We start from the raw sequence: 18,414 nt of genomic DNA on the forward strand, positions 1-18,414 counted from the left end.
CTGTGCTTGGCGATAATTGACAACTTCACACTATAATGTCATATTATAAATTAATACAGTTAGGTTATGTATTAATACAGTGACTGATTATGAACTACTGTCCCCCTGGACACAGATGCATAAGGACTCGGTAGGCTCATTCAGTAATCCATCCTTGCTCACATGCCAAAAATGTTTTGGGGCTCCGCTCTAGACTTCTGGCCCCATGTGCTTGGTAAACCAATGTATTAATATAGTTGTTATTTACACCAACCCTGTCACCTTTTAATCTTAGAGGGTACTAAAATCACAGATTTATTTGAAACATTCATATTCAAAGTGAAGCACTAAAGGTGGTTTACTGAAGTTGAATTGACAAATAACAAAATACAACAGCATTTGTATTTGTTGTAAACAAGTACACCAGTTTATTGACTTGTTTTTCAACAGATTTGCAGAATAAATCCGCAAATGTGCATTAAATGAGCAATCTTCAACTACAAAATAAAACCAAAATAGACAAACATTAATAATAAAAATTAAAATGTCCCAAAAAATAGATACTTATTCCTACTTAGTTCCTGGCTTTCAGGCATCTGCAACTCTGCAGTGGACGAATCTGCAATGATTAAATAAATACATAAATAAATAAAAACAACTATGTTAAATGTGTCATGTCATATTAACAGTGTATGTAACCATTTGCCATCAAGAAAACCTCACCTTCTGTGTCATCAGCCATGGAGGCAGACACTTGATGAGGTAGAGTTAGGTAGAGGTAGAGATGTGCTCCAAAGTATTTTAACAGTGTCCCTGAAAAAAATTAAAATATTGCATAAGTGCATATTTGATCGAGCAGAATGAGTTTATTTTGCTATCATTACTTACACTCATCAACAAGCAATTCCACATCTAACAATTCATATTCTATTGGCAAATGAGGCATAATTGCCGTATAGTGAACGCTTAACATGGTGATCTACTGCAGCCTAAATATTAGGGTAGCACCGCTACATCACTTGCCACTATCTTAATCAAAAAGTCTATTTTCATCACAGAAGTCTCCCCACCCAACATGGTATATTTTCTCAAACACTACAATCTCTCTCCAAAGATCGAGCAGAGCGCACGCACTGTTCCATCTTTGCCTATGAAGCTGGAACGTTACCGATGCCCAGAGTCGTGCTAGTCAGTGGGTTGGGGTTGGGACTGGGAGCCTGGGCTTAGCCTGCTGTTGCTATCAGACTTACCACTATGTCACATATTATAGAACAGTAATAAACTATCAACACTTTCAAGTGCGAAATCAGAAACAATCCCTCTGTGGTAAATTTGCCTTCAGCTACGTTTTCATGTAGCTACTGTAGTGCTAATGTCCACTTCAGTCAGCTAGCTAACTTCAATTTACAACATAAGCCCACCTTTGGCTATAGGGAACATGCTTGATTGAACATCCAAAACAATCCCAATATCCTTGACATCTAAAATACACCTAGATAAATGTATATTAATGGGAGACATTTCTCTGTTGATGGCGGGGATTTAGCTCTGGTGATGGCTTATATTAGATCATGACAGCTAGCTAGCTACCTCAAGCACAAAACATACTGTAAATAATCATGCAAACATACCTGTATCTTGCTCGTTTTTCTCCTCCTCTGTCATTTTCTTCTTTCTGTTTTCGGCACCAGAGGGATACGTGCTTTTTTGTGACTTGTCTTAACATTGCCGTCTCTTCCGATTTTTGAACTTGATGCAGTGTCTGCACGAATTGTCTATGCACCCGAGGTGTCTAGTTTATGCGCGTGACTCAAAGGCTGGCAGACACAGTAGAGGTAGGCAGGCATGTTTATCATGAAATCAGAATTTTCTTGTTTTGAATTATTAATTGTTTCATTTATTCATTCATTGATGTCACTTGTTTACGTTATTTATTATGTAAAAAAAAAAAAAGAAACTCGATTGGGGGCCCCAAGCAGCCGCTTAGTTCGCTTATGCGTCGGGCCGGCCCTGCCTGTAGGCTACATTGTATTTGGGAAAAGCAAAAGGTATCAGCATAATGTTATTTATTTATTTATTTATTTATTTTTATGTATTTATAAACAAAAACATCTCTGTCAGTTCCATGCCGTTTTCAACAGCTATCAAAAACAATAACAATGTTATGACAAAACGGTAACTAACAAACTAGATCCTAATAGAAAGCTGTTAGCTTCCCTAAGCTACAGGTAGGATTATAAGGTAGGCCTATTTACAACATAAATTGTCAATAGGCTATGCTGGCGACACAAATAAAATCTCCTTTGGAAACCAATGGTTTACGCCTTACAGTATCAAGCGGACTTAAACTGTCATATCGTGGCGAAAAGTTGTAATAACATTCACGCAGCTCCATGAGTCAAGGAAAGCGCGAATGAAGTAGCCACTTCTAAATGGGACCCACTACACAGTAGCTTAAGGTGTGTTGCTAAAGCAGCCATAATGAAATGAAGGTGTCATTGTTTGGATACTTAGTAACAGTAGTCTGAAACGAAATGCTGTTTTACATCTAACCAGTGGTGCAAATAACTGACATGTCCAAATGGGCCTTGATGAAATGCGTCGCTAGACTGTTCATACACATTTTAACGGGCCAAAGTTGAAGAGCTTTTGTCCGTTATTGTTCGTGCAAATATAGGCTGATTCATGTTCCCTTGCATTGTGTAACTGAGGTCCATGGCTAGTCTGGCTTTCATCATCAGACCAAGCTCAATCTTTTAAGAAATCAAAAAATAAATAGCGGGCAGATCAGGCTGGGTTCACCCAGCCTAGTCCATAGGCACCCGACTTAAACTGCCATATCGTGGCGAAAAGTTGTAATAACATTCACGCAGCTCCATGAGTCAAGGAAAGCGCGAATGAAGTAGCCACTTCTAAATGGGACCCACTACACAGTAGCTTAAGGTGTGTTGCTAAAGCAGCCATAATGAAATGAAGGTGTCATTGTTTGGATACTTCACACACACGTGCTTTTTAATTTCACAGACTACAACTACCAAGCTGGAATCAAAGCACATCGATTTCCCTCTCACACCCTGCACGCACTTAAAACAAAATAAACAGGCGTCTCAGTCTCACTCATGTATAGGCAAAACTGTATCAGACCGGTGTAACGTTGGTAAATCTTCCATTGCACAGAATGATTTTGTAGCACGTGCAATCAATGACAGTCGAAAGATACAAACAGTGCTGCTATCAATTTGCTTGGTATAACCGCATTTATAGTTTTCTACAAATGCAATCAATCAAATGGGCCTCCATCACTCAACCAACGCTAACGGTAACATTACCTAGGTCCTTATTGATATTACAAGATTAACGTACCTGCAGTAAAAACCAAGCATGTCCGATAAACATCCTCAGATTTATTTCGGCTTCAAGAAGAAATGGGAATTACACTTCATGTGAACATCGTCCTATCCTTATTAGATGTTCGCTGCGGTAAATTACAGTCCTTGTAGGAAGCGTCCATTGTTTTTTCCAACCCACTTTTAACTTCCAACAAAATTACGTCTCATTGCAACGATGCGCCATCTAGTGGACAAACGACTACTTATCGCCAATACTGAAAATGCAGCCATGATGATGATAATGAATATTTATTTAAAGTCTAGTGGGGCTACATACCCACCAAATTTCATGTACCCCGGTGGTTCGGTGTCCCGGGTATCAATGACCAAAAATTCAGGGAGTAGATGACGGGAAAAATTCTTGAATTGTGTGCATGTGTGCGTGTACAAATTTATGTTTATGTGTGTGGGTGTGTGTGTGTGTGTGTGTATGTGCGTGCTTGTGTGTTTGCCTGCGTATGTGTGTTTGTGCATGTGCATGCATGCGTACATATGTCTACTGTGTGAGTATGTGTCATACGTATGATTACTGTAAATGTATGTGTGTGCGTGTGTATCTGTTTATGCACATGTGTGCACATGGAATGGGTTAACATGACCCCTGGAGGCAAACATACGGAAAAAATTGGTCATCCTAGGCCCTACAGTTCTCAAGATATTCACAGAGAACTGTGTCTGCCCTACCCTCCTTTCAGGGGGTCCAGTCCAGCGGGGGGGGGGGGCTACAGATCAAAACGAAGAATGACGGTTCCATGCTATCCATGTGGGGGTACATGCCCACCAAGTTTTGTGTACCCCGGTCTTTCAGTGTCCCGGGAATCCTTGTTGGTGTACGTCACTAAATGTACACATAAATTATTTTATTGTAAGGCCCCCCATGAACGAAAGTACACAAAACTTGGCATGCATTCGGAGGGTGTCATAATGATCCTACACTTTTAATTTCGTGCAGTTTTGACCTTGTCAGCGAGAGATATTGTGATGAAAACACCTAATTTTTTGCTTTTTAATTTTTAACTAGGTGGTGCTATACATGAAATAAGTGGTAATGGGATGGGTTGACATGCCCCCTTAAGACCAACATACATACAAAAGGTGGACCTCCTAGGCCCTACGGTTCTCGAGATATTCACAGAAAACTGTCTCCGGCCACCTACAGGCCAGTTGGTGTATAGTAACATAAATGAATTTATTGTGTGGCCCCCCATGAACGGAATTCCACAAAACTTGGCGTTCATACAGAGGGTGTCATAATGATCCTACACTTCCAATTTCGTGCAGTTTTGACTATGTTAGGTCACAGATACCTTCAATTACAACACCTCATTTTTACTTTTTTGTGTTTAACTAGGTGGCGCTATACATGAAATGAGTGGTTATGGAATGGGTTGACATGGCCCCTTGAGATCAACATACAAAAAAAAAATGGTCCTCCTAAACCCTACGGTTTTCGAGATATTCACAGACAACTGTGTCTGCCCTACCCTCCTTTCGGGGGGTCCAGTCCAGCGGGAAAAACGATGGTTCCATGCTATCCATGTGGGGTTACATGCCCACCAAGTTTCGTGTACCCCGGTCTTTCAGTGTCCCGGGAATCATTGACGGAAATTTGGGCATGCGAAAAAAAAAAAAAAAAAAATCTGACTAAACCTATATGACCGCCGCTTCGCTGTGCGGCGGTCATAATAATTATATGGAAGGTACATATGTGACATTTCCAAATTTGCCCAGCCTATCCCAAAAATCTTTCACATTTTGCATAATGGTGAGGTGAACTATGCAAAGCAGGTTTGTCAGGCCTGTTGCTGTTATGTCCCCTGAAACCAATCACTGAGGCTGTTTAGACCATGTGATGTTAGTTGTGCGACCGGAGATGTTGGTTAATCCTTATAGGTCCAAAAGTCCATTTAGGCAAGTTCCCCACTTGGCAGTCATCCTGCAACACATTTTGGGCAGTTATCGGGCAGCTATTTCCCTATTCAAGTGAATGGGAAGGCATACATGAAGTCTTGGAACGTCCTCAAAAATGAATCATTGGTTTTCCCCTCGTAACTTTCATGTGGATCCTGGTTCCTCTGATTCAAGGTTTAAACATCTCAATTAAAAGGATGTTAATGATGAATGAATTGGAAACTTGTAGATGTCATGGTTTAGGATGTTGTGTATGTCTTTTTGACAGCGGTTACAGCATCTTCAAGGACAGCCCAACTACGGAGAGGTTGTGGAAAAGTTGTTCCAAATCATTCCTGATAAGGAGTATTATAGGGATACAAGTCCCGACCGCTGCAGGGTGTGCTCTGTGGTGGGCAACTCTGGGAATCTGAAGAAGTCTCACTACGGACGTCTGATCGATGCCAGTGATTTTGTCATCAGGTAAAGAAGGGGGTGGGGTGTGTATGTGTGTGTGGGGGAGTGATGGTAGCATCATAAGGCCCGTTTCACACCGGGTGCGTGGCGTGAGCGTGTCAGCTGCGTGAGCGTGTCCGTTTTTACTTCGGCTCCCGTGTTAACAGGTTAGACCTTGCACACCGCCTGCGTGACATGCACGTCTCAGACGCGGCTCGAGCCGCGCCGAAAATGCGTGCATGCCAGGAATAGGACTCACGCCAATTTTTTACATGCCACGCAAGCGTGTTGGAAGCGCTTCCATTTAAAACAGTGAAGAAAAAAAATTATGTGAGAAAAAGAGACGGTTTAATTGGCAGAGAGGCCGCGGCATCGCTGCATCAGACACGCGTCTGGTAAGCAAAGACATACATGTAGAAAACGCCACGCAGCCGGCACGCAACTGACACGCAACAGACAAGCGACATTTGCGCCACGTTCCCAGTGTGAAACGGGCCGAACTGAGCAGGTGTATCAGATCAGTGTCAAACAAACAGTTTTGTCTTTACAGAATGCTGATATTTAGTTTTGATCAGATTTCATGAATCATGACTTTCTATTAAATCAATTCCACTGCCCATTAGCTTTAGTCCATGTGTGCTGAACTTAGCTCGTTATTTGCCATATTGTGCCTCATTAAAATTAGAGTAATGTCTTAAAGTGAGTGAATGACATCAATGTGAGTGAGTGGAATGATATAAATAGCCAAGTAGCCGATTATGGCTCATAAGAGGTCTGTTTATTTCCCATCAGCTGTCTTTTAACTCATTGAGTGCCATGCGTTGAGTGGCAAAAACGTAATATTACGTTTTTAGCTCTTTTTAAAAAAAATACGAAACTAGACTCTCTAACACACCTTATATGTGATTTTGGGAACTCTGTGATGAATGGAAATGAAATATATGACGATCGAAAACTCATGAAAACGCACAATCTGGACATTTGGACAATCTGGACATCATTAGTGTATAGCATCAGTGACGCATGCACGTCATATCAAAACCAGGCCATTTTCGTGGGTCTATCACTATGTGGCAGTCTCGCCAGGTCTCGCTGATCACTTCCCGGAAAGTTTACACAAGTAAGTAACAGGCAACACTTCATATTTCATGAAAGACGTTATATCTCCATTTCTAGAAAAAAAACAGCGATTTTGATGAAAACTAGCCACTGTTTAGCTTGGGATTTCTCAGGAACAGAGGCGTGTAGAAATACACGGTTTGCACCCACCGAGAGCTTAAAGTCTCACCTTTTAAACGAGCCATTGTATGTGTTCATAGCTATAACACAGAATATATGCTGTGGCTGTACAAAAATCATCAACAATGGTCTAGATTGCTGGCACTCTAGGAAAAAGCTCCCGAAAACAGCTTGGCATTCAATGAGTTAATAAGTCATGACTGTGTCCAACTTCTTTAACCCTAACCCTAAGAAAAAAGCTTTTCCTCTCGAATTCTCTTCACATATCATTGTACATGTAGGATAAATAAAGGTCCTACCAAAGGCTTCGAGCAGGATGTGGGATCAAAAACTACACATCGCATCATTTATCCTGAAAGTGCTGTTGATGTCGACAACTCTACTCACCTGGTGCTAGTTGCTTTCAAGCCCCTGGATCTGGAATGGCTGTTAAATGTCTTCACCACACACCGTGTCAGACAGTAAGAAGTTCTGGCAAAATGATTATTTATTATATTTGCACTTTATTTACTACAACATGGACATATGTAACAATGTACTTTATGTGCTCTATGTGTCCCACAAAGAAGCGCAATTTCTGAAACACATGAAAATGTCTCCATGCAGTTTATTGTTGTCCAAAGTTTGTATTTTGTGGAGGCCTTAAATAACATGCAGGATTACATTAAGACACATCATTAAAGTACTGTATGCCGACAATTTACTGAAAGTGATAAATTGAACATAACATGTGAGTGATAATCTCATTTGCTTATATCCCCTAGTACATACACACACGTGAAGTCAACAATAAAAGCAAATACAAGCATGGTGAGTTATGATTAATCTTCATTTCCACCATTATTTCCACAATATATTCCTTGTTGGTTGAAATCAAGATGACTTAACAAATGTTAGGCCTGATTCATAGTCTACGCAAGCTATGTGAACACAGTTGACAAGGCATGTTTTGAAGTGCCTTTCATAGTTTTCGCAAACTACACGGATGAGGAACTCCCATCAGACATACGTGGTATGAAATGCATTGTTGCACCACGTTACAAAAAATTGGACGAAACATTTTCCTGCGGAAGAACGCATCATGGCATCCTTCCATAGCTCAATGCACTCACATTTCCATACATTGTGTTCCATACATCAGCATGTTTTAAAATGCCTTTCATAGTTTTCGCAAACTACACGGACGAGGAACTCCAATCAGACATACACACACTCACATTTCCATACATTGTGTTGACTATGACTTGTCCCTTCCACATCAAATTTAATGAGAAGGGTAATACAAGACACAGTGAAGGAAGGATAAAAGAGAGACTACAGTAATCAGAAGATAAATATTAGATCTATAGATAGATACTTTTTATTGCCACACCACAATGTTGGTGGTATCCAAGCCAAGGAATTTAAAGGAGTCTGTCAAGGCTATGGACTGGTCACAGATAATAACTGGGGCAATGGTGTTAGGCCTTCTCCTCAAATCCACAACTATTTCATTAGTTTTTAAGGCATTGAGATGGAGCTTGTTGTGCCGCACCAGTCTACAGCCCAGTTGAACTCTTTGCGGTATAGAGACTCATCATTATCATTTATGGGGCCAATGATGGTGGTGTCATCTGCATACTTGAACATTTTGAGTGGTGATGAGATATCAAGTCATTAGTATAGATTAGCACATTGTTATTGGTAATTAGCCTATTCCTCCTTACATAATTGCATCCCTTTATGATTCACAGATTGTAGGGCCCCTAAAAGTACAAAACATAATACCGATATGTTATTTGAGAATAACTTCCGTGTTTTATGTGACTACCATAAAGGTTACAAAGAAACATGTTACGTTTTAGTTCCTTTCTTTCATTTTGTTGTCACAGTTCTATGTTATTCATTTTACTACATCAGCCTTGTAGTTTGTAGTCTCTCAATTGCTACAACCTGGGAATAACCTATGTGAACTATTTGGTTTAAATTGATACGTGAAGGGTCTAACATGACTCAAATAACGTTGATGCTTTCCTGGTCTCTCAGGTGATGGTTTTCAACCCCAGTTTCATGCAGTATGTCCATGAGGCCTGGCTAAAAAAACAAGGCCCCCAACCATCTACTGGCTTTTTGGCTGTTGTTTTTGCTCTTCACATCTGTGACCAGGTGAGCTATCACTATTTTATGTGCTGAGGTGAGTACAGCATGTGAGCTAAAGGGTCTGTATAGTGTCCTTTAGTGTTGTACCAAAATTATGACTTCGATACAATAATTGCCATACACATCTCGATTAGGGCTGTAACGATACACCAACCTCACAATTCGGTTTGTAGGCCTATCACGATTTTTGATTATTTTATATCCTGATATAAAAAGAGAGAATACTGAATTTATGATATTTATGACAGCACCCTGTATACAGCCTATAGCCTAGGCCTACTATTTCTATTACAACTCTACCTCTTTAATTCAGCTGTCTGGTTGAAGTCTGGAAATTGTAAACAAAGTAGCATAGTTGGCTAGCTTATCATAGTCTACTGGTTGGACTGTTCAGTTTCCCCATGTGTGTTTAATTAAGTTTCAAGGTAATACTTGTTCTCCTTGGGACAGGCACTTTTGGGAAACATTGGTATTGAGATGATCAGTCAACTTGAATGCAAGAGTTTTAAACAAATATGTGAGGGGAGTTTACCTCTATACTGTTTGGTAAAGTTGCACGCATAGTCTACAATGAGAGCAAGAGAGGTACGAATTTTTTTTATTTATTTATTTATTTTTGGACAATGTAGGCTACCGGTAAGTAAAGCGGGAGATGAGTGTTGCTTATGCGGCCGTGAATTTGAATTTCCCCTTGGGGATCAATAAAGTATCTATCTATCTATCTATCTATCTATCTATCTAAGCTGCAAAGCGCTGCGTGTAAAAGTCTAGAAAGGGTGTGTCGCGATTCTGCCCTTTCACACCGCGACACAGGTTTGTGTATATGAGTGTTGCAATTTCGGTTTCGAATAGCATATCATTACAGCCCTAACTCGATGCTTGATACTGATACGATACCACACCGAAATCGTAAAATATCTGGAAGAAAGACGCAGACCTCCTCCAAAGTATTGAGTCATTTGTGTTGAATTTGGTGCAGTTTTGTAGTGTGCAGGTCAATTCTGTAGGTCAATTCTAAACTTCTAAACTTCCTACATAATTATTATTTTTTATAGTCAGTAAAATAGTAGTTTGTGTATGATTAAAGGATAATTCCAGTATTTAGTACTTTGAGTCCCTTTTCTGGTTTGTTTTGGATGTGCTAAATACCGGAATTATCCTTTGTTTGTTGTAGTTCATTTACATTGTGTTGTGTTTTGGCAATAAAGTACCTTTAAATTTGCTCCATCTTTGCTAGATCAACGTCAGTGTTGAAATTACTGCATGCAAATCACTGAATGCTATGCAGAGGGGCCTAATCTTTAGAAGATAGTCTTCTTTGCTCCCAGTGTACAAGTACGACGTTCCAACCTCTCAGGTCTTTGTCAGATAGGCCTACACCATTACCTGTTGCAATATATCTGTGTGCATTAATACATTATGTCTAACTAGATGTACCGCAGAGTGGTACAAAATATGACCGCCGCCCAGTCCAGCACATTTTTTCCACAAAAATAAATCACGCTGAAAGGCCTATATGATTCTAACTGTCTCACTAAATTGCATTAGCCACTCTCAATTCTCACTGCTATCTGCTAGACAACAAGTACCAAAACATGATTAGTTCATAGATTTCACATGTAAAATTAATTTTATACAACCCCACCCCCATGCCCAAATTTCCGTCAATGATTCCCGGGACACTGAAAGACCGGGGTACACGAAACTTGGTGGGCATGTAACCCCACATGGATAGCATGGAACCATCGTTTTTCGTTTTGATCTGTAGCCCCCCCGCTGGACTGGACCCACCGAAAGGAGGGTAGGGCAGACACAGTTTTCTGTGAATATCTCGAGAATCGTAGGGTTTAGGAGGACCATTGTTTTTGTATGTTGATCTCAATGGGGCCATGTCAACCCATTCCATAATCACTCATTTCATGTATAGCGCCACCTAGTTAAACACAAAAAAGTAAAAATGAGGTGTTGTAATCGCAGGTATCTGTGACCTAACATAGTCAAAACTGCACGAAATAGGATCATTATGACACCCTCTGTATGCACGCCAAGTTTCGTGGAATTCCGTTCATGGGGAGCCACACAATAAATTAATTTATGTTACTATACACCAACTGGCCTGTAGGTGGCCGGAGACAGTTTTCTGTGAATATCTCGAGAACCGTAGGGCCTAGGAGGTCCACCTTTTTTATGTATGTTGGTCTTAAGGGGGCATGTCAACCCATCCCATTACCACTTACTTCATGTATAGCGCCACCTAGTTAAAAATTAAAAAGCAAAAAATGAGGTGTTTTCATCACAATATCTCTGGCTGACAAGGTCAAAACTGCACAAAATGAAAAGTGTAGGATCATTATGACATCCTCCGAATGCATGCCAAGTTTTGTGTACTTTCGTTCATGGGGGGCCTTACAATAAAATAATGTATGTGTACATTTAGTGACCGTACACCAACAAGGATTCCCGGGACACTGAAAGACCGGGGTACACAAAACTTGGTGGGCATGTAACCCCACATGGATAGCATGGAACCGTCGTTTTTCGTTTTGATCTGTAGCCCCCCCGCTGGACTGGACCCCCCGAAAGGAGGGTAGGGCAGACACAGTTCTCTGTGAATATCTTGAGAACTGTAGGGACTAGGATGACCATTTTTTTCCATATGTTTGCCTCCAGGGGTCATGTTAACCAATTTCATGTGCACACATGTGCACAAACAGATCACACACACACACATACATTCACAGTAATCATACGTATGGCACATACTCACACAGTAGACATATGCACACACAGTACACTTGCATGCACAGGCACATACGCAGGCATACACACAAGCACGCACACACACACACACATACACACACCCACACACATAACATAAACATGTACATGCACACATGCACACAATTCAAGAATTTATCAGAATTATGAACAGGCAAGATGGAGGTAGGGTTGTATAAAATGAATTTTACATGTGAAATCTATGAACTAATCATGTTTTGGTACTTGTTGTCTAGCAGATATCAGTGAGAACTGAGTGTGGATAATGCAATTTAGTGAGACAGTTAGAATCATATAGGCCTTTCAGCGTGATTTATTTTTGTGGAAAAAATGGGCTGGACTGGGCGGCGGTCTTATTTTGTACCGCTCTGCGGTACATCTAGTTATTGAACAAATTGCAGCCTACATGCCATGACCAACATTACCAGTACTACTGACCGAATATTAAATAGATCGTTTGCAAGTTATAGTAATGTGAGACTTGCGTGAACATTGCACTTTCACTATGGTCACAGTTGTTATGTCTCGTCAAAATTCACTGATGAAGGAATGTTCACTTTATCCCAGGAAATCATACTCATTTCACTTAGGCTAGACTAAGGGCGTTTTCACACCTGAAAGTCTGGACCAAGGTCCGAACCAACGTTCGTGTTTAGTTACATTGGATACATTTGATCCGGTTAGTTAATGGTTTCACATTGCAATTTTTCTAACGCACTTAAGAACTTTGCATGACGTCCCTGCATCCTGTTGTTACCACCTACGTGCGCTGCGTCTCCCTTTGATTGGTTTGTTTACAGGCATGCGTCTGACGTTGACATGTCAATTCAGTGGGTTTTCCCGCTTTTTCTCCTCTCTCATCCTCTCCAAAAATGTTGTAAATGTCGGTAGTTTAATGCATTTTTTTCTAATGGACTCTCAAATTTGTCAGACTTCTAATTCAAATTCTAATTAAAATAGCTAGGCTATATGATCTCCTGCTCTCCCTGTATGCATTCGCGGATCATTTTAGGCTATTTATTATCCGTTATTTGGTAGCTAGTTGCCTCAACTTCCTGTAATTGGTCCGAAAGTCCGAACCATCTAAAAAATGTTTTCATACTGCAAACGAACCGAACCATGGTTCAGTTTGATCCGGACTGACACCATCTCTTTAGGTCGGACCAAATTTTGGTCTTTTGACCGTGGTCCGTGGCACCTTTCTCACCTACAATTTTGGTTCAGAGCAAACTGAAAAGTCCGAAGATCATGACCAAATGAGGTATGGGTGAAAACGCCCTAAAACTGAAAAGATGAACTTGGCACTAATCATGTAGTGGTGTTTTCTATGCTCGATGGTGTTTTATGCCTCCAACGTCGTCTTCCAGGCAGCGCTGCCACCACTGACTTAAAGGCACCTAATCCTAAAGCCAACCCCAACCCTAACCTTAACCCATGCCTCACCCTAGTACCTTCCAGGCAGCACTGCCTTGAAGACAACATTGGGGGCATAAAACACCAAGAAATGTTTTGTATAGCCTATTTGTTAACCTGTCGTTCTTTGAACTCTTTAAAAATGTTGGGATATGTCTGTGAGGTGCTTAGCCAAGTTCTATGCATAGCCTACTGCTTTTAAGTATATGTATATATTGGTATATATACACTCTTTTGATCCTGTGAGGAAAATTTGGTCTCTGCATTTATCCCAATCTGTGAATTATTGAACCATACACAGCACACAGTGAGGTGAACCACACACTAACCCGGAGCAGTGAGCTGCCTGCTACAGCGGTGCTCGGGGAGCAGTGAGGGGTTAGGTGCTTTGCTCAAGTTTTGAAAAGTTTTGAAACATATTTTACAAATGGGCCTCTGTATACCTGATGGCTTGCCTTCACTATCCGCGTACCTGAAATGTATCTGAAATAGTTCCAGATTTCACTTCACCTTTTGTTTTATCCACAAGCCAAGGACTGTTGGCAAAGAACTATGTTGACGTTGGCTGCGCACTAACTTACTCAGCACTGCATGCCTGACACGCCCACTTGCCTAGATGCATGCAAGGACCGTGGAGAGTGGGAGCAGTACACACAGACACAGAACGTTATTATTTTAATAAAGTATCGATTCTAAAAACGTTGGAAATCGTATCGTCTTTTGCGTGAAGGCATTGTGATACCTTTCTAGTATCGATACACCATGCAACACTAGTGTCCTTGTGGCACTGTCCCCTGAATAGGCTTTCAAAGCTTTTTGTGTGTATGTTTTTTCCACCACAGATGCCTGCATAAGGTGATGAGTACTCACATCTTACTGCAGTTACCACAATGCTAATACTCATCACCCCTCCACATTTACGGCATAGGCCCTGCATGTGCAGCGTATTACTGTAGAATCAGTGCAGTGGGGTGCAGTTCAGCACCCTGGACAGAGACATTGTCCAACTTTATTGTCCTTGTTACCATAAATCCTGTTCTCTTTCAATCGAGTTCACTTGACGTTAACCAATGGGACGACATCCCCGCATGATGTCATCCCAGAGTTAAAAATAATTCCCAAATTTCTTGCATGTGGTTTGACAAATGAGGAGAGGGGCCAAAAATATCACCTCTGTTTTGTCATTATTGAGCTGGAGGAAATTATTTGCCATCTAGACTTTGATTTCATTAAAGGTGCCCTGCCACACGTATTTCATTACTTTGTGGTAATGTCTGAAGTTCTACCATGGACTCTAACATTTTTTGTGGAAAACATGCCTTGGTTACCTTGTTTCAAGCCATTCTAGCGTGGTATAGAAAGCCTGCAGGAAGACTCAGCTCGATTTACGCCAGTTCTCATATTCAATGAGCTAAGCTGCTTGACTCTGATAGGCTAACAGCTAGTTGGTTTCGTCCATAACATGACAGCTGTTATCAACTAATTTTAGCTTCATGGCATGAACTTAGGACTGGGCACTGGTTGTAGACTGCCGCGATGGTAGCTGTTATCAAATAATTTTAGCTTCATGGCATGAACATGGCATGAAGCTTGGCTAGCGAGTGCTACAGTAGTATTGTCCAAACGGGCATAAAACCTGCTAGGCTAGCGAGTGCATTAAACATGTATAACATAGCACTTCCTTGAGTTGACAATAACTTTTTACTTACGGACTGGGCACTGGTCGTAGACTGCCGCGATGGTAGCCTACTGCTCTAGGCTTCAACAACAACCTTTTTGCAAAGCCTGTGGCATCGTTCCAAAAAATAAACTTAAGCCATTTGATGCTCAAGTCTGGGTTCTTGGGCAAAATGCATTGTTGAAGTTCTATTCATGCATAGCGCACAAGCCCGTTGACATTCAGCCATCCTTGCCTACGAAAACTGTGGACACGGTCTCAACTGGGCGAGCTCATGAATAGTAATGAGCTCAATCAATTCCACGTGAAACTGAAGAGCTTTTGCTATTGGCCTGATTTCTCTGCTTATTTCTTTTCAGTGGCTAGAGCTGACAGAGGAGGTAGCTGTTCATTTTCACATTCACAACATAGCACAAACACATATGGACCTAACACATTTTTAAAAAAGAAAAGTAAAAACGGTTTTAAAGGTGCTCTAAGCGGTGTTGGATCAAAGTCAAAGTCAAAGTCAGCTTTATTGTCAATTTCTTCACATGTTCCAGACATACAAAGAGATCGAAATTACGTTTCTCACTATCCCACGGCAAAGACCAGACATATTTTACCAATTTAAGTCCACAGACAAACATAACATTCAAGTAAACAAAAAAGTAAGTAAATAAGTAAATAAGAGGGCACATATAATAATGAAAAAATAAGAGCAGCAAAATTTGGTTGAAATTGTGCATAGACAGTCAATAAAATACTAGTACAAAGTCAGGCCAATAAAAGGCTTGGGTAGTTCTGTTTGACTAAGTAAGAAAGAAAGTGGCATAGTGGTGCAGTGTGCATATACACTATACCTTGCGTAGGCCTGGCTTGGGTAACGTCACTTCTGTTGACGTTCAAACAAAACACAGAGCTAGCTTGCTACTCCCTCCCCCTCCTTCCCCTGCCGTTGGAATGCTCCTAAACGCACGTCTCGTTGTTGATAGGCTTGAAAAGTTTGTTATGTTTTTATGGTCCATGTTGGACCAGAGGGGTATTCCATCAACCTTGCTAAAGGCCAAACCTGGCTTATTTCGATAAGTCTTGCTAATTTTGGTGAGAGTGCCGTTCCATTAGTGTGGTTAAAGTGAATCCCAGCTTGGTAACTATAGGAATTTATGCCACAACTGGCTGGTGAATTTGCGTAGGCCTGGCTAGATACACCAAAACCCTTCTAGGCCTATTAATTTTTTTTGTGTCATTGGATTACGGCAAAATATGAATCTTTTTTTCTTAACGTGTCTTAACGTATAGGCTAATGGCGTGATTGTGCTTCGTTTCTGCGTTTGGAGAGGCATCAGACTGTAGGTGAACTTCCTTTGATTCCTGGGGGGAGGCGGGGGGGGCGTTGACAATCCCTATATGACCGCTACGTAGTTACGCTAGCGGCGGTCATAAGAAGCCTAGTGATAACAATACAGTGCATTTTCATGCCCTGTAATAATAACCATACTTCATTTAGGTCTTGTACCTTTCAAAAATGAAGAAACTTCAAAACCAAGACACCTATCTAAAGGCAAAAAAGTTCAAATGCTTTTATGTAACAGGGCAGATCCATTTTAAAAACAGTGCTTCGACGTGTTTTGGCATCTAGCCTTCTTCCCTCAAAGCAGGAATTTGGTGAGTCAGGATAAATATATATCATGTGTTCGTCAGACAGCAGGTGCAGACAACTCACCACATTTCTCTCCTTTCAGGTCAGAGTGTTTGGGTTCGGAGCAGACAAGTATGGAACCTGGGATCACTACTTTGAGAGGATACATCCATCCTTTAAAACTGGTGAACATCAAGGCACTTTTGAGTATGACATGATCAGGGAGCTTGATAAAAGACACCAAATTGAAATGTATCGAGGATGGTGATGGCCTTTCATCTGGAAGTAGTTTTGTTTTACACAAGTAGTTTTTTTTTTACACATTTTACACAACATTCCAATTTTTTCTGATTTGGGGTTGTAGTATATGCAATACCTTTGTACTGTGTTCTTTAGAGAGAGAGTTATTTTCTGTCATCATAAGGAAAAGGGATATCACCACTCTGGTTCAGAATTCAGCATGTAAAGAGTTGATATTTGCAGTTATTCCCTTGCAGTATGGTCCTATAACATGTTTAAGATAAAGTAAAAAGCAATCTGGAAACATTGTATAAAGACATGCAGTTTCTTTAATCTATTAAATTCTCCTCTTTGGCAGATGATAAAATTCTATTTTATCAACATTATTAAACAGATCTGATACTGTTAACTTGGCGTCCTGTGTCACCCATTTAATTTGACAGCATATCAGAAACCTACACTTGATTATTGTGCACAGTCCATGTAGCCTACATTTGGTTATTTGTTTTTCATTTTCAAAAAACGAATACGAATGGCATGCATCGGTATAGTCAGTGTGTTATTAAAATGAGTCTGAAGCCTTAATTTTAAGGTAAAAGAATGGCATTGTATTGCTTTAATATGCATTATATTGCATAGGCTAGTAGCCACAGAACCTTTGATGATGATAATCAAGAGGGGATACACCCCCAGGTTCTAAACAAAGCAATGTCATGCACTAAGACAATTCAAAATCACCTTCTGTGAGAACTCACCGTAAAGATCCCCATTGGTGTGTTGCAATACTCCCTACAGTCATCATATAAAGAAAATCACTTATAGTTTTATAAAATACAAATATTATAATTTTATTCAATTAAGGATGCAAAGCAATTTCAATGTCACTAGGAGTATCAACTAATCCAGTATTTGAATGATGCCTCTCTTACAATGAAGTATTGCAGTTACAAGACTTATAGACAAGAAATGTCAGCATACAAAAAACAACCTGCAGAAAAATAATCTCATGAGACCAGTAAGTAGGAATTAAAGGGTTTAGGTGGCCCTTTAGGGGTGAACAGAAACCCACCACTGACCCAAAATCCTAATAAATAGGAACACCTTTTAAAATTGGCCCAACCAAAGGGACTTATTACATCAAGACATGTCACAACAAACAAGACAAAATAGACAAAGTCCAACTCTAAACAACAAGACAAAATCCCAGGCTGAGAGATAGCAAGGCAGCAGCCCCCACACCAGAAGCCTCTCCCATGCAGGAACAGTAAACTAAACTTAGAGTAGGAGAGAGGCCGCACTGCACGCGCCGAAACGCATCTGTGCAAATAAAAGTATGTATCCATAGTGCGGCCTCTCTCCTACTTTACGTATTCTAACTATTCAGGCCAGTTTAGAAGTATACGCATTGAGTGAAGCCTGTTCCTATCCTCACTAAACTACACTCAGATAATCAAAAGTTACAGAGCATGGCGGTTACAATGAAGATCAGAAAAACAAAAGAAAATGCCTCAAGCTTCCTTAGTCAGGTTTAGAGCAGCATCCTCAATCCCAAAGAAAAGAAAAGATGTGAGTGCTCCGATCTGCACTAACTA

General features: G+C 40.6%; 1 protein-coding gene and 1 long non-coding RNA gene across 2 annotated transcripts; one reads left to right on the plus strand and one right to left on the minus strand.

Moving 5' to 3' along the window:
- Positions 1-540: 540 nt before the first annotated feature.
- On the minus strand, positions 541-1,794 carry LOC121692278. Its single transcript, XR_006025246.1, has 3 exons — positions 1,611-1,794; positions 703-792; positions 541-598 (listed from the first exon to the last, which is right to left on the minus strand). It is a non-coding gene; the product is annotated as an uncharacterized LOC121692278 (long non-coding RNA).
- Positions 1,795-5,241: 3,447 nt separating this feature from the next.
- Positions 5,242-17,208, plus strand: LOC121697344 (CMP-N-acetylneuraminate-beta-galactosamide-alpha-2,3-sialyltransferase 2-like). The gene is made up of 6 exons (XM_042078839.1): positions 5,242-5,247; positions 5,548-5,741; positions 7,235-7,414; positions 7,718-7,763; positions 8,979-9,098; positions 16,686-17,208. The coding sequence occupies exons 1-6, from the start codon at positions 5,242-5,244 to the stop codon at positions 16,848-16,850; spliced, it is 711 nt and encodes a 236-aa protein (XP_041934773.1). The 3' UTR covers positions 16,851-17,208.
- The last annotated feature ends 1,206 nt before the right edge of the window (positions 17,209-18,414 follow it).

Source organism: Alosa sapidissima, chromosome 2 (genome assembly GCF_018492685.1).
Source record: "Alosa sapidissima isolate fAloSap1 chromosome 2, fAloSap1.pri, whole genome shotgun sequence".
Classification (NCBI taxonomy): domain Eukaryota; kingdom Metazoa; phylum Chordata; class Actinopteri; order Clupeiformes; family Clupeidae; genus Alosa; species Alosa sapidissima.